The 15,640-nt window shown below is 45.1% G+C and overlaps 1 protein-coding gene across 1 annotated transcript in view; it reads right to left on the reverse strand.

Annotated features, from left to right (window-relative positions):
- Positions 1-15,640, reverse strand: part of LASP1 (LIM and SH3 protein 1) — a 117,502-nt gene that overhangs the window by 27,520 nt on the left and 74,342 nt on the right. Inside the window, exon 3 of the mRNA XM_068263416.1 lies at positions 1,489-1,573. Within this exon, the coding sequence (XP_068119517.1) occupies positions 1,489-1,573 (85 nt within the window). The remainder of the gene's footprint in view (positions 1-1,488; positions 1,574-15,640) is intronic.

Below are 15,640 nucleotides of genomic sequence, written 5' to 3' on the forward strand. Positions count from 1 at the left end.
AATTCCTTATGCGGCCCAGCCTCATCCTGACTTTGCCTCCTGCGGCCCCCCAGGTAAATTGAGTTTGAGACCCCTGGCTTAGAGGGACATAGGAGTCAGAAAAACCAAAGCTGTCGCTTTTTCTGCGGGGGAGAGGAATCAGTGATCGGGCACCATAGCCCGATTCATTGATTCCTGATCTAACGATTCCGCGGCCAGGAGCACGCGTACACTCGTGCAAACGGCCGCAGAGCGCGCATGTCCTTCCTTGACGTATAACTACCTTAAGGAGGACAAAGTGGTTAAAGTGTATATTGCAACCTACAGAACAATACTCTACATGTTTACAACACAAGGACGAGGAGGCGCACATGCATACGGGCGGGGAAAGGCTTGGGTAGATCAGTCCGGCGGACCGCTCGCGAATTGGCCATCGGGTGCCGTACACACGATTGGCTGCTGAAAAGGAAAGCCTCTGCTGACTTAAAGTGTACCAGAGCTGAGTTTTACAAAGTTTTATACATACCTGGGTGCTTCCCCCAGCCCCATGCGCTCAGATCGCTCCCATGTCGCTGTCCTCAGTCTTCTCTGCCAGTCTGCGCAAAATAAGCTGCTGAAGAGATGCAGAGGGTGCACTTCTTTTAGCGCAGACTGCTCGCGACTGGCTGAAGTTAGGGAGCCCGGTACCGAAGAGGGAGAAGAATGAGGACGGTGGCGTGGAAGCGATCTATGCACATGGGGCTGGAGGAAGCCCCCAGGTATGTATAAAACGTTTAGTTAAACTCGGCTCTGGTTTCCTTTTAGTTAAGCATGTAGAAGGCTTAAAGGAGTCATCAGGCGAAAATGGATAAAATAAGTGGTACTTACCGGGGGCTTCCTCCAGCCCCAAGCTCCCACCATGTCCCTCGCCGTAGCTCTCCCCACAGCCATTTGTCGCAGCTCCGTCTTGGTCCCCGGTGATGACATCAGAGCGACTTCCAGGTCGGCCTGTACTGCGCCTGCGCGAGCGGCACTGTCAATCACCGCCACATGGGCCGGAGCGGACTGCGCAGTCCGCTCCGGCCCACGTGGCGGTGATTGACAGCGCCGCTCGCGCAGGCGCAGTACAGGCCGACCTGGAGGTTGCTCTGTCATCGCCGGGGACCGGGACGGAGCTGCGGCGAACGGCTGAAGGCAGAGCTGCGTCGAGTGACATGCTGGGAGCTTGGGGCTGGAGGAAGCCCCCGGTAAGTACCACTTATTTTATCCATTTTCGCCTGTTGACTCCTTTAAGTGTTAGCTGAGAGGGGAGATAAGAAAAATATAAAGTTAATGTGAACCCAAGGTGAAAATAAACTGATGAGATAAAAAATTGTATTTATACTCCTAAAATTACTTTTAGGGCAACCAGAGCAACACATTTTTTAGTTGTTGAAATAGTTCACAATTATGTACATAAACTGCGCATTTCTTTGACATTGCTGTTACTTTTTGTAGAAGAAAGTTTTAGTGCTACATTGTAAACATTACCTGGCTTTGGAGCTCACTCTGCTGCTTCAAGCGGAGGTTTTCTGGAGTGTCTGCCACCGTGGTGAAGGACTGTTTGGGATAATGCCTGCAACAAGACCAGGAAAAAACAATTCATTATGATAAATCCAGTATTGTTTTTCAGAACAGCTAGAGGCTATTCCTTGTACACTCTGAGGAAAGCAGACAGTCATCATATCACAAGGAAACTGCTATAAATCTCAGTGAGCCAAAACACCAGGTCCGCTACACCCAGGTATCTGTAGATACTGGATAAAGTGGTCTGTATTTTATTCATTTATATGTATCATGCGCAGTGTTCTCCCCAGATTTTTATTGCAGCCAGGTGGCATGAAAAAGTAGCCGGGTGGGGCGCGATGAGAGAATGCAGGGCTGGCGCTTTTCTGTGTAACTTTGCGTACAGCATAGGTTGAAGTAAGCTGATAGCTGGGTGCTCACCAAAACTAGCCGGGTGAGATTACTGATGTGTATTTTTATAACACTCATACATAAAACAGACACCTCACCTCAACTGAGCAACCGCACTTATAAACAGTATTATCCAGTGGAGAGAGAGCTGTTTGCCCTTTATTAATGCCAAATAATTCCTTTGCTTGATCTCATCTCTTCCAAGTTCTTGATGCCAACATTGTTTCACTAAGGCCATTTGTATCCAACTCTGATGGCCAGAGCTTCAGGTTGTGCTGTCTCTGTGCCATTAGGGCTGCCAACTTGCTCTCTGCCAACTGGAAAGGACACCTGCATCTGACACGCTTTCTAAAAGGGAGTACACACATATATATATACACACACACACTGTTGCCCGTAGGCCTCCCTGATGAGTCATCAGTGCATGGCGAAACATGTAGGGTGGAGCTAGGTGGTTATGAGGAAGCTGAAGAATACAAGTGGTTTGTGAAAGACAGGGGACATAGCGACATGTCCATGAGGCACATGAGGGACAGCCTGTTCAGCAACCTGTAATGATTTTATTGCGAGAACAGTATTTTATTCAGGGGACTAGTGGATCCGAGACAGGTCTAAGACCCTGCCTCCATACACAGGAAGTCGTTCTTATTGTCCTCAGAGTAAAGTACCGCCCTCCCAGGCCTGAGATGAACACTTCCCCATGTAGGTATAGTGCACGGATCCCGTCAGCATTAATGCACAACAAAAAGCCACTATGTTTCTTTCACACTGCGTTTGCACTTTTGTTTTCATGTCCACATGTAATTTTAATTTTTCAGACCAATGCTTTGCGTTTTTTTGTACTGCATTGAATTTAAAGTGGCATATGCTGCATTTTAATCTTCTGGACGCAAGGGAAAAACACAAATGGGTATGACAAAGGCGCACACAGCAAACACAGGAAAACCCGCATGTGTCAATGCAATTTTTTTTTTTTTAAATCACACTGTTATGCCTCACTTGCACTAAATGGCGGCATGTCAAGTTGCAATGCAATCTACTTACATAAAAAAAATCCCTAGCCTGATTTCTGTGCACATTGAGAGTCTTCTCATAGACATGTTATACAGGACAGCCTCCGCTTTACTATCTAGCAGCCCCCTCCAGCACTAAAGCCCCACAGATGACAGCTCATCACCTCGGCCTCTTACACTGAACTGTTACATGCTTGCACATTAAAATCGGTCAATTCTTAGCAGCAAGTCAGGAAATTTGAGGCCTCCTTGCATCCAGTGATCTGGGAGCTCTACAAGTGCAGAGAAATCTGGGTTGATCACCGCCAGCTGCGAGTTTTCCACAGTAAGTGAACTCTCATATCACTTCTAGTTTTGCAATATGAGATAATGCTTTAATCAGTGAGCCAAACGTGTCCAGATACAGGCAGAGTTGATTCAGCAGATCCCTTAACACTGCTAATGAACAGGGTTGCTTTACTGTTGGAAAGATTTGATTTTGATTGATACTCAATATAGTTAATCACAATTATAATGCCAAGTCAATAATGACAGTGAAATGTGCTGCCGACAGCTTTAAAAAAAGGACCTCTGTCACAAAAATCTTAAAATTTAAAATATATGTAAAATTATACAATTAAGAAGTAGGTCTGTCCACTTTTCAGCAACATCACTCTGTGACATTGATGAGTTGCAGAAAAGCAGACAGAAGCGCGCTTGTGTGTTCATACGAAAGAGATATGTGTTACACACAAGCCCATTGGATGACAATGGCTCCTCATCTAACTGGCCAACAGCAAGCACCAATATTTAACAGCAAGGGATTATTCAGTACTGGGACATTACAGTTAGAGATGACGCGAATCTCCGATTTTCGGTTCGCAAACACCGCTCGCAAACTTTCGGTTCACGCAAACTTTCGCGAACCGCAATAGACTTCAATGGGGAGGCGAACTTAAAAAAATTTGAAAAATTTCTGCTGACTGCAAAAATGATAGAAAAGATGTTTCAAGGGGTCTAATACCTGGAGGAAGACATGGCTGAGTGAAATACACATCAAAAGTCCCAGAAAAAAAATCTGTATTTACTACAAAGCAGTGTTTTAAGGTCAGAAATCTCATTGAATGTTCAATTGCAGGCCTACACTGCTTTATTACATCAGGAATCCCTCTTCCCTCTCTCCCTCCTCCAGGGAATTGTAGTATTTCAAAAGCCAGCTTACATGCCGTGGCTGGGAATTGAACCCAGGCTGGGCTGGGAATTGAACCCAGGTCTCAATGTGTGGTAGGTAACTCACTTAACCACTATACCACCACCAACACTACATGCTGAAGCCAGCCTAGCATGTACCATTATGATCAATCAAAGAGAAAAATTAGGTTGCTTAAGGATGTGTAGCATGTCAAAAGCCAACTCACATTGGTTGGGAATTGAACAGAGGTCTCAGTGTGTGGTACTTAACCACTACACCAACAACAACACTACATGCTGAAGCCAGCCTAGCATGTACCATTATGATCAATCCAAGAGAAAAATTAGCTTGCTTAATCCACAGAATTGTACTATTTCAAAAGCCAGCTTACATACCGTGGCTGGGAATTGAACCCAGATCTCAATGTGTGGTAGGTAACTCAGTTAACCACTATACCACCAACAACACTACATGCTGAAGCCAGCCTAGCATGTACCATTGTGATATACCCAAGAGAAAAATTAGCTCTCTCTCTCTAGGACTTGATGCCATTGAAGTGAATTTTCAGCTTAAACCCATCAACGGATATTGGCAGAATTTTACAGGCAATTTCGGAATTCCGCCAGATTGAAAAAGCAATTCCGTTCCGACCAAACGAAACGGAATGACCAATTTCCGCCTTAAATTGCGGAAAATACAATTCCGCGGAAAGCGGTGACCATCCGTGAGAGAGAGAGAGAGAGAGAGAGAGAGAGAGAGAGAGAGAGAGAGAGAGAGAGAGAGAGATATGAATCTACCTGGCTATCTGGGGATTTCTTCAGACAACTGTTGAACACAAAAGGCAAGGCCAGGCCATGCCCGGGTGGGCTTGAACCACCAACCTTGCAGTTAACAGCCAAACGCACTAACCAATTGTGCCACACAGACTGTTGTTGAATGATTTTATGGGGATGTATGTGTGTCTTTTGGAGGGAGGAAGTAAGTCTGCTCCAAGAAGTTTCAGCATGTAGTGTTGGTGGTATAATAGTTAGGATAGCAGCCTACAGAGCGGTAGGCCTGGGTTCTATTCCCAGCCAATGTGAGTTGGCTTTTGACATGCTACAAATTGTTAAGCAAGCTAATTTTTCTCTTGGATTGATCATAATGGTACATGCTAGACTGGCTTCAGCATGCAGTGTTGATGGTATAGTGGTTAAGTCAGTTAGCTACCACACACTGAGTCCTGGGTTCAATTCCCAGCCCAGCCTGGGTTCAATTCCCAGCCAATGTGAGTTGGCTTTTGACATGCTACAAATCATTAAGCTAATTTTTCTCTTGGATTGATCATAATGGTACATGCTAGGCTGGCTTCAGCATGTAGTGTTGGTGGTATAGTGGTTAAGTGAGTAACCTACCACACGCTGCGACCTGGGTTCAATTCCCAGCCACGGTATGTAAGCTGGCTTTTGAAATACTATAATTCCCTGGAAGATGATACCCTCCTCCCTCCGGGAGGAGGGAGTGAGTGAAGGAGGGAGAAGGAAGGACGGGAGAGAGGGAGGAGGGGTAATATAAGGAATAACAATCAGCTAGGAACAAGCCTACAAGAGCCTAACTAAACTCTCTCTAAGAGAGTCTGTCAGCAGCTGTCCTTTAATTAATTACTGTAGGCAGACGAGTGAGTAAGACGACAGGAGAACCTTGCCTTTTATAAGGGGGGGTGGGGCTCCAAGAGTAAGTGTAGTCTGATTGGTGACAATGTGCCTGCTGACTGTGATGTAGAGGGTCAAAGTTCTGCTCAATGGAGCATTATGGGGCGAATCGAACTTCCGCAAAAGTTCGCCTTCACCGGCGAACGCGAACCACTTAAAGTTCGCCGCAAAACGCTCTGGACATCTCTAATTACAGTAACGACCAAATCTCACACACTGCTAGAGACAATGGCGAGCATATGTGATCCAGAAAACCTGGACTGGATCATTTTTTATTATTATTTTTAAAGTGTATGATATTAAGTGCAGCCATCTTCTGGGTCATATCAGAATGTAGCTGCGAAAGGTTACAGAAGTAGAGTTTGTGCTATTACAGTGACATACAGCATCCACAGCAAGGACTTAATAAAAAATAATCCTGGATTTATTTATAAAAACTCTTTGTGTGGGTGCTGATCATGACTGCAGTCACTCACTGCCTAATCGTTAGGTCTGTAAACACAAATGAGTGATGTCGCTCAAATGACATTACTCTGCAAATAAATAAATAAGTACAATTTTGTACACACACACACACAATATTTCAAATGATTATGACAAGTAAACAGTGCGTGTGCAAGCAAGATTTCACATGACATATGCACACGTCCCGTAACAATGTGGTATGAATGACACTGAACACAATAGTTGTCTGAACTGATCCGCCAGTTGGATCTGGCAGAATATGCGATATCGGTCACTTGTCCTCCACATTTAACGTCTTTTGGCTACATTTTGAATACTAATTGTTGTTCAATATGGAGATATCTGTCGTTCATCGGACGTTTTAAATGACTTTTAACCAATGTATGTAAAAGTCTTTTCAAGAACCCGGTTGCATTTATCAGTACTGAAATGTTATATGCATTTAAAAAAATAAAAGGATGAGCCAAGAACAAACTCCTATATATTCCAGATTCCATTTAAAAGGCAGGACTAGAGGTAAGGTAATCTGCTTGTAGTCACTTGAACGATTTGCAGCAATCCTGTTAGACCAGGAAAAAAACCAGCTCATTTGAAATACTGGATACTTTCAAATATAGACTACAGTAAGCTGTCTTTGGCTAAGCAAATTGCCTTTAAAAATGTAGTTATCCTTTAAAATTAAATGTTCCCTATAAATTTGTGTTCTGAATTGCTACAGTAAGCGGATTGTATTATTGCATGGGCTGTTATACAGGGGCGCGGGTATTTTGTTTGTGCAGTTTGACAGGACATCAACATGGAGATTCATTCACAAGGGAGGAAGAAGAAACCTATAAACAAGGAAATGATGCTGTAGTACGTACAAGAAGAGTTCACAATGGATGGCTCAGTCCACTTATTTGTTTATATGGAATAAATTTTCTATTCTGGTATAGGAGAGAGTTGCATGTTGTCTCTGTATAAAGTGTATAGAAAGAAATCAATATAGTAATGCCAGTGAATGTTTCCACGTGGGTAATGAGGGATATGTGCTGCAGCCACATCGCCTAGGACTTCATTACAGTATGAAGTCCTGGGAACCATTGCCTGAAAAAGTTTATGAACCACTGCTGTATGCTATAGTGTATTATACACTTGCATGAAGATATCCATGTTACCCTATTCAGGCCTTTTTTCCCCCAGCCAACCAGAAGCAACGTAAGCTATGGATGCAGACATCGAGTTCCAGAACCACACTTGCCCAGTAAAAAGAGGCACTTGTGCACAAGTGATTTATTTTTCTGGTATTGAGTGGTTTGGTCATTTGAGCATGTAAAGTTCAAATGCGCTCTTCCACATCTATGGGTACTTTTGGTGGATTGGGATTAAAAACTATCTGTAATATAAAAAAGAAAAGTTGCCCTTGTGGGTACTTACCTTGGGAGAGGAAGCCTCTGGATCCTAATGAGTCTTCCCCCTTCTTCCTGTGCAGCACAGGGCTCCATAGGAAGCAATGTTAAAAGCTGTGACAGGTGACTATAAACAGTAATTTGGGAGCGTGGAAGCGCCTGAGGTCTATAGCTGCTATTTACCATTTTATAGCTGCTAATTGCGGCAACATTTCAAAATTGTCACAAGAATATCAGAGGTTAGGAGGCGGGGTCTTTAGTGTGAGGACTGTGAGAGGGGAGCCACCCTGGGGGGGGGGGGGGGGGGGGGGGGGAGTTAAAGAGACTCAGATGAGTCTTCCTGCTGTTTTTTTGTACTTACCCGGGGCTTCCTCCAGCCCCATTAGCATGGATGTGTCCCTCGCCATCCTCCTGAGTGCCTCCGTTCAGGCGCAATCTTCACCGGTAAGTGGCTCAGTGACATCAGCGGCTGACCTTCTGCGCAGAAGGCCCTGGCTGAGCCGTGTACCGGGAATTGACTACGCCTGAAGGGAGGACTGCGGGAGGTTGGCGAGGGACACATCCATGCTTACAGGGCTGGAGGAAGCCCCGGGTAAGTAAAGAACAGCAGGAAGACTCATCTCTGAGACTCTTTAAGGTTATGCCCCACCAGGGGCTGGGTCTAAGGCATTGGTAGAAAGAGGGTTCTCTATGAGGTTAAGCAATAGTAAAATATAAAAAGATTAAAAATAAGAGATTACCAATATAATATAATTATAATAAAGCAGTAAAATATAGGTCATTTTACCGTTATTTTAGCAGCATATTATCACTAAACACAGAAGTAAAACTTAAACAGTAGCGACAACAACAGATGAATATTTATTTTTTGTTTTTGCCTGGACTTGGCCTTTGAAGCCTGAGCTATGCATAGGAAGGCTGCATAAACAACCACCTCCTTCTTTATCAAACATTAAGTGAAGAGGCCCCAGAATGCACCTACTACAAAGTATTCTATTATTTATGGGCTCTTGCAACCACACAGTAATGGAACACCTGGCAGGCTGCAGATAAGGCAGAACCCTCACCAATAAACAGAAATAAAAGAGGAGTTCAGCAAACAGGCAACATTATATGTGCAGCAGATGTTCTGTAAGGGCCTCTGACAGACACAAATTCAGGGGGTGGTCACTTGTGGCGAGTGAAATGAATATAAATAAGGGCCCCACGGCCATGAAATAAAAGTCTTTGGAAACAAGCTATTTGGCATGTTCATTCAACCAGCAGGGATTTTTTTTTCTTTACCACAAAACAAGTTTTTCAGTTGCTGCGAGATGACCAGTGCCTGAGAAAAATTAGATTGGCTGCCCTGAATTTAAGTCTGAGTGTTGGGTGCCTATGGAAACGCCAGCTGAGACAAACTATTCTGTACATTTCAAACTATGGATCGGTTTCAATTAAGTTACCTACAAAAATGTCTTGCTTAAAGCAAACCTGAAGTTGGGAGTCCTTTTTGAAATAAACATACACCATGATCAGTTTACATACCCCTCCCTTACATGTACCTATTTGAAGAGAAGCTTGAACAGAGTTGTCAGGACAGAGTAAAAACTTAAAAAAAAAAAAAAAACAGGGCAGTGGTGGGCTTACCTCCCCAACAAGTAAAACAGAGACTGTGTCGATCAAAGTTCAACAAAGGTACCGTTTATGTAAGTACTCCACCATGCAACGTGTTTTGCAGGTTATATCCAGCTTCATCAGGCAATCAAAACAGTAAAAACTAGTACAAGTCTGGGTCCAAGTCAAATAGAATGCCTCTGTGTTGTATGTATTTATCTCCCTTATATATACAACTGTCAGTACTGCTGCTATACCTAGGTCCTCCGTTTTTAATATGGTGCCGATGTAGCTTCCAGGTCGAGTACATTTGAAATCGGCGCCGGTAGACTTGGGCGCAGGATACAGCGGTATATGGCTGATCCTGCTTCTGCACAAGTCCGGGCCGATTTAATTACTATTCCCCCTCCAGGCCGCCATGGATAGTGGGGGAATGAAATAATTCGGCTTTCAGCGATTTCTGGAGGCCGAATTATTATGTTTTAAGCAACCTCGGCTCCGTCTCCTGACAGAGCCGACGTTACTCACTAAGCGCTGCAATAGGAATGATTCCTATTGTAGTCTATGGAGGCGCTGGCTGCACCCAAATCTAGCAGCGCTAAAAAGCACTGCTCCGTCCAGGTCAGCTTATTGTGACTGTTTCCATGCATACCTCTGCCATCTCCATGCACAAGCTAGCCTGATAATGGGCATGCACAGTTTGGCTATTCATGCATGTGCATTAGTTTCATTTGTGCAAAAAAGCTGCATGCTCAAACCTAAAGCTGCCGTGCATCCCAGCTCCTTCTATGCATTCTGAGCTGGCATGCACATTTAAAAGGAAAGAGGGATGGGAGTGCACCTGAAATGGGCAGGAAAAGGGTGGCAAGAAGGCGGAGATTGGGTGGAAATGGCAGTGACAGTGGTCAGACTCTTTCTCGTCCTTTATATGTGACTTGCTTATCAAATACCATTACCAAGAAATAAAGGGACTGGGCAGCAGAAACAGCAAAGGGACTGACCAGAAAGGTATGTCAGCCATAAAGGCACATACCTATACAAAAGTTTATAGTGGTAAAACGGACTTCAGATACGCTTTAAATGAAAAGAAAGAAAGGGGCTTATTGAACAAGCTGAATACTTCAAGAACAACTGTAATGAGAGAGATAAGTAGGCTGCCATATTTATTTCCTTTTAAACAATACAAGTTGCCTGGCTATCTTGCTGATCCTCTGCCTTTAATACTTTTAGCCATAGACCTTGAACATGCATCCAGCAGATCAGGTGTAATGACATTATTGTCAGATCTGACTAGATTAGCTGTATGCTTGTTTCTGGTGTAATTCAGACACTACTGCAGCCAAATAGATCAGCAGGACTGCCAAGAAACAAATTGTTTAGAAGGAAATAAATAGGTCAGCCTCCATATTCCTCTCATGTCAGTTGTCCTTTAAAGCCTTAGTAAAAGTTTAAGTTTTGTTTTTTGCTGCTTTTTTAATGCATGTTGTGCTGAATATATTGTAATTGGCAATAATCAAAGTTTTTCCCATTGGACACAAACCAATTCTGCATTTTAAACTAGCTACTTAACCACTTCCCGACCGCCGTATGTACAATTGGCGGCCGGGAAGTGCACCCCGCAAAGACCGCCGTATTGACAATTGGCGGCGGTCCTTGAAGGGGCATGGGCGGAGCGATCGCGTCATCAGTGACGCGATCCTCCGCCTCCGCCGCTCACCCGCCGGCCATACGGAAGCGCCGGCGGGATGTTAACCCGACGATCGCCGCATACAAAGTGTATAATACACTTTGTAATGTTTACAAAGTGTATTATACAAGCTGCCTCCTGCCCTGGTGGTCCCAATGTCCGAGGGACCACCAGGGCAGGCTGCAGCCACCCTAGACTGCACCAAGCACACTGATTTCCCCCCCCCCCTGCCCCAGATCGCCCACAGCACCCATCAGACCCCCCCCTGCCCACCCCCCAGACCCCTGTTTGCACCCTATCACCCCCCTAATCACCCATCAATCACTCCCTGTCACTATCTGTCAACGCTATTTTTTTTTTATCCCCCCCCTGCCCCCCGCTCCCTCCTGATCATCCCCCACCCCTCAGATTCTCCCCAGACCCCCCCCCCCATGTACTGTATGCATCTATCCCCCCTGATCACCTGTCAATCACCCGTCAATCACCCGTCAATCACCCCCTGTCACTGCCACCCATCAATCAGCCCCTAACCTGCCCCTTGCGGGCAATCTGATCACCCCCCCACACCAATAGATCGCCCGCAGATCCGACATCAGATCACCTCCAAAATCCATTGTTTACATCTATTCTCTCCTCTAAACACCCACTAATTACCCATCAATCACCCATCAATCACCCCCTATCACCACCTGTTACTTTTACCTATCAGATCAGACCCTAATCTGCCCCTTGCGGGCACCCAATCACCCGCCCACACGCTCAGATTGCCCTCTGACACCCCCTTATCAATTCACCAGTGCATTAATTACATCTGTTCTTCCCTGTAATAACCCACTGATCACCTGTCAATCACCTGCCAATCACCTATCACCCATCAATCACCCCCTGTCACTGCCACCCATCAATCAGCCCTTAACCTGCCCCTTGCGGGCAATCTGATCACCCACCCACACCATTAGATCGCCCGCAAACCCGCCGTCAGATTACCTCCCAAATGTATTGTTTACATCTGTTATCTTCTCTAAACACCCACTAATTACCCATCAATCACCCCCTATCACCAACCGTCACTGTTACCTATCAGATCAGACCCTAATCTGCCCCTTGCGGGCACCCAATCACCCGCCCACACGCTCAGATTGCCCTCAGACCCCCCCCCCCCCCCCTTATAAATTCGCCAGTGCATTAATTACATCTGGCCTTCCCTGTAATAACCCACTGATCACCTGTCAATCACCTGCCAATCACCTATCACCCATCAATCACCCCCTGTCACTGCCACCCAACAATCAGCCCCTAACCTGCCCCTTGCGGGCAAACTGATCACCCACCCACACCAATAGATCGCCCGCAGATCCGACATCAGATCACCACCCAAGCGCAGTGTTTCCATCTATTCTCTCCTCTAAACACCCACTAATTACCCATCAATCACCCCCTATCACCACCTGTCACTGTTACCCATCAGATCAGACCCTAATCTGCCCCTTGCGGGCACCCAATCGCCCGCCTACACGCTCAGATTGCCCTCAGACCCCCCCTTATCAATTCGCCAGTGCAATATTTACATCTGTTCTCCCCTGTAATAACCCACTGATTACCTGTCAATCACCTATCAATCACCCATCAATCACCCCCTGTCACTGCCACCCATCAATCACCCCCTGTCACTGCCGCCCATCAATCACCCGCTGTCACTGCCACCCATCAATAAGCCCCTAACCTGCCCCTTGCGGGCAATCTGATCACCCACCCACACCAATAGATCGCCCGCAGATCCGACGTCCGATCACCTCCCAAGTGCAGTGTTTACATCTGTTCTCTACCCTAAACACCCACTAATTACCCATCAATCACCCCCTGTCACTGCTACCTATCAGATTAGACCCCTATCTGCCCCTAGGGCACTCAATCACCCGCCCACACCCTCAGAATGCCCTCAGACCCCAGCCCTGATCACCTCGCCAGTGCATTGCTTGCATCTATTCCCCCCTCTAATCACACCTTGAGACACCCATCAATCACCTCCTGTCACCCCCTAGCACACCTACCCATCAGATCAGGCCCCAATTTGCCCCGTGTGGGCTCCTGATCACTCAGCCAAACCCTCAGACCCCCTTCCGATCACCTCCCCAGTGCATTGATTGCATCTATTTTCCCCTCTAACCACCCCCTGAGACACCCATCAATCACCTCCTGTCACCCCCCTAGCACTCCTATCCATCAGATCAGGCCCAATACAACCTGTCATCTAAAAGGCCACCCTGCTTATGACCGGTTCCACAAAATTCGCCCCCTCATAGACCACCTGTCATCAAAATTTGCAGATGCTTATACCCCTGAATAGTCATTTTGAGACATTTGGTTTCCAGACTACTCACGGTTTTGGGCCTGTAAAATGCCAGGGCGGTATAGGAACCCCACAAGTGACCCCATTTTAGAAAAAAAGACACCCCAAGGTATTCTGTTAGGTGTATGACGAGTTCATAGAAGATTTTATTTTTTGTCAAAAGTTAGCGGAAATTGATTTTTATTGGTTTTTTTTCACAAAGTGTCATTTTTCACTAACTTGTAACAAAAAATAAAATCTTCTATGAACTCGCCATACACCTAACGGAATACCTTGGGGTGTCTTCTTTCTAAAATGGGGTCACTTGTGGGGTTCCTATACTGCCCTTGCATTTTAGGGGCCCTAAACCGCGAGGAGTAGTCTAGAAAACAAATGCCTCAAAATGACCTGTGAATAGGACGTTGGGCCCCTTAGCGCACCTAGGCTGCAAAAAAGTGTCACACATGTGGTACCGCCGTACTCAGGAAAAGTAGTATAATGTGTTTTGGGGTGTATTTTTACACATACCCATGCTGGGTGGGAGAAATTTCTATGTAAATGGACAATTGTGTGTAAAAAAATCAAACAATTGTCGTTTACAGAGATATTTCTCCCACTTAGCATGGGTATGTGTAAAAATACACCCCAAAACGCATTATACTACTTCTCCTGAGTACGGCGGTACCACATGTGTGGCACTTTTTTTTACACCCTAAGTACGCTAAGGGGCCCAAAGTCCAATGAGTACCTTTAGGATTTCGCAGGTCATTTTGCGACATTTGGTTTCAAGACTACTCCTCGCGGTTTAGGGCCCCTAAAATGCCAGGGCAGTATAGGAACCCCACAAATGACCCCATTCTAGAAAGAAGACACCCAAAGGTATTCCGTACGGAGTATGGTGAGTTCATAGAAGATTTTATTTTTTGTCACAAGTTAGCGGAAAATGACACTTTGTGAAAAAAAACAATTAAAATCAATTTCCGCTAACTTGTGACAAAAAAATAAAAACTTCTATGAACTCACCATACTCCTAACGGAATACCTTGGGGTGTCTTCTTTCTAAAATGGGGTCATTAGTGGGGTTCCTATACTGCCCTGGCATTTTAGGGGCCCTAAACCGTGAGGAGTAGTCTTGAAACAAAAATGACCTGTGAAATCCTAAAGGTACTCATTGGACTTTGGGCCCCTTAGTGCAGTTAGGGTGCAAAAAAGTGCCACACATGTGGTATCGCCGTACTCGGGAGAAGTAGTATAATGTGTTTTGGGGTGTATTTTTACACATACCCATGCTGGGTGGGAGAAATACTTCTGTAAATGACAATCTTTTGATTTTTTTACACACAATTGTCCATTTACAGAGGTATTTCTCCCCCCCAGCATGGGTATGTGTAAAAATACACCCCAAAACACATTGTACTACTTCTCCCGAGTATGGCGATACCACATGTGTGGCACTTTTTTGCACCCTAACTGCGCTAAAGGGCCCAAAGTCCAATGAGTACCTTTAGGATTTCACAGGTCATTTTGAGAAATTTCGTTTCAAGACTACTCCTCACGGTTTAGGGCCCCTAAAATGCCAGGGCAGTATAGGAACCCCACAAATGACCCCATTTTAGAAAGAAGACACCCCAAGGTATTCCGTTAGGAGTATGGTGAGTTCATAGAAGATTTTATTTTTTGTCACAAGTTAGCGGAAATTGATTTTAATTGTGTTTTTTCACAAAGTGTCATTTTCCGCTAACTTTTGACAAAAAATTAAATCTTCTATGAACTCACCATACTCCTAACGGAATACCTTGGGGTGTCTTCTTTCTAAAATGCACTGTCATCTTCACACCGAGAAACAATTGTTAATTTGTAGATAACCAAACGAAGCCCATTTTCCCAGTTTCAAATGATACAGCAAAGCATTGGATACCAAAGTCCAGACACTCAAGTATTCCATTACTAGGTGCTAACAGGAAACAAAAAATAATGAAACACCTAGTACATCTTACATGAGGAAAAAACACCCGTCCGTAAGCAGACAATATTGTCATAGAAGGGGTTTTTGTGTGTGTGTGGTTTTTTTTTTTTTAAGTTTTCAATTTGTTAAAGTGATTACCTTAAAGCTTAAATTCTGGGCAGAAAGTTTGCAAAACATTTAACAGACATATATTGCTGAAATACCAGGTATCCTTCCCATCTTATCACCCACTGCATGCAAAGGTCAGAGATCACAAGGGAGGCAGGAATTGAGTAGGAGGCAGTGACACACTATCAATGTCTATTATGAGGGTGCCCAGTAGCTACCAGAGTGTGGAAAGATATGAGCACCTGCGCCCTACTTCCTGTTCACTGCCATGGTGCGTCAGTTCGTTCACCTGTTCTGGGCAGTGGGAGGGTT

The sequence above is a fragment of the Hyperolius riggenbachi genome, chromosome 12, assembly GCF_040937935.1.
Source record: "Hyperolius riggenbachi isolate aHypRig1 chromosome 12, aHypRig1.pri, whole genome shotgun sequence".
Taxonomy (NCBI): Eukaryota; Metazoa; Chordata; class Amphibia; order Anura; family Hyperoliidae; genus Hyperolius; species Hyperolius riggenbachi.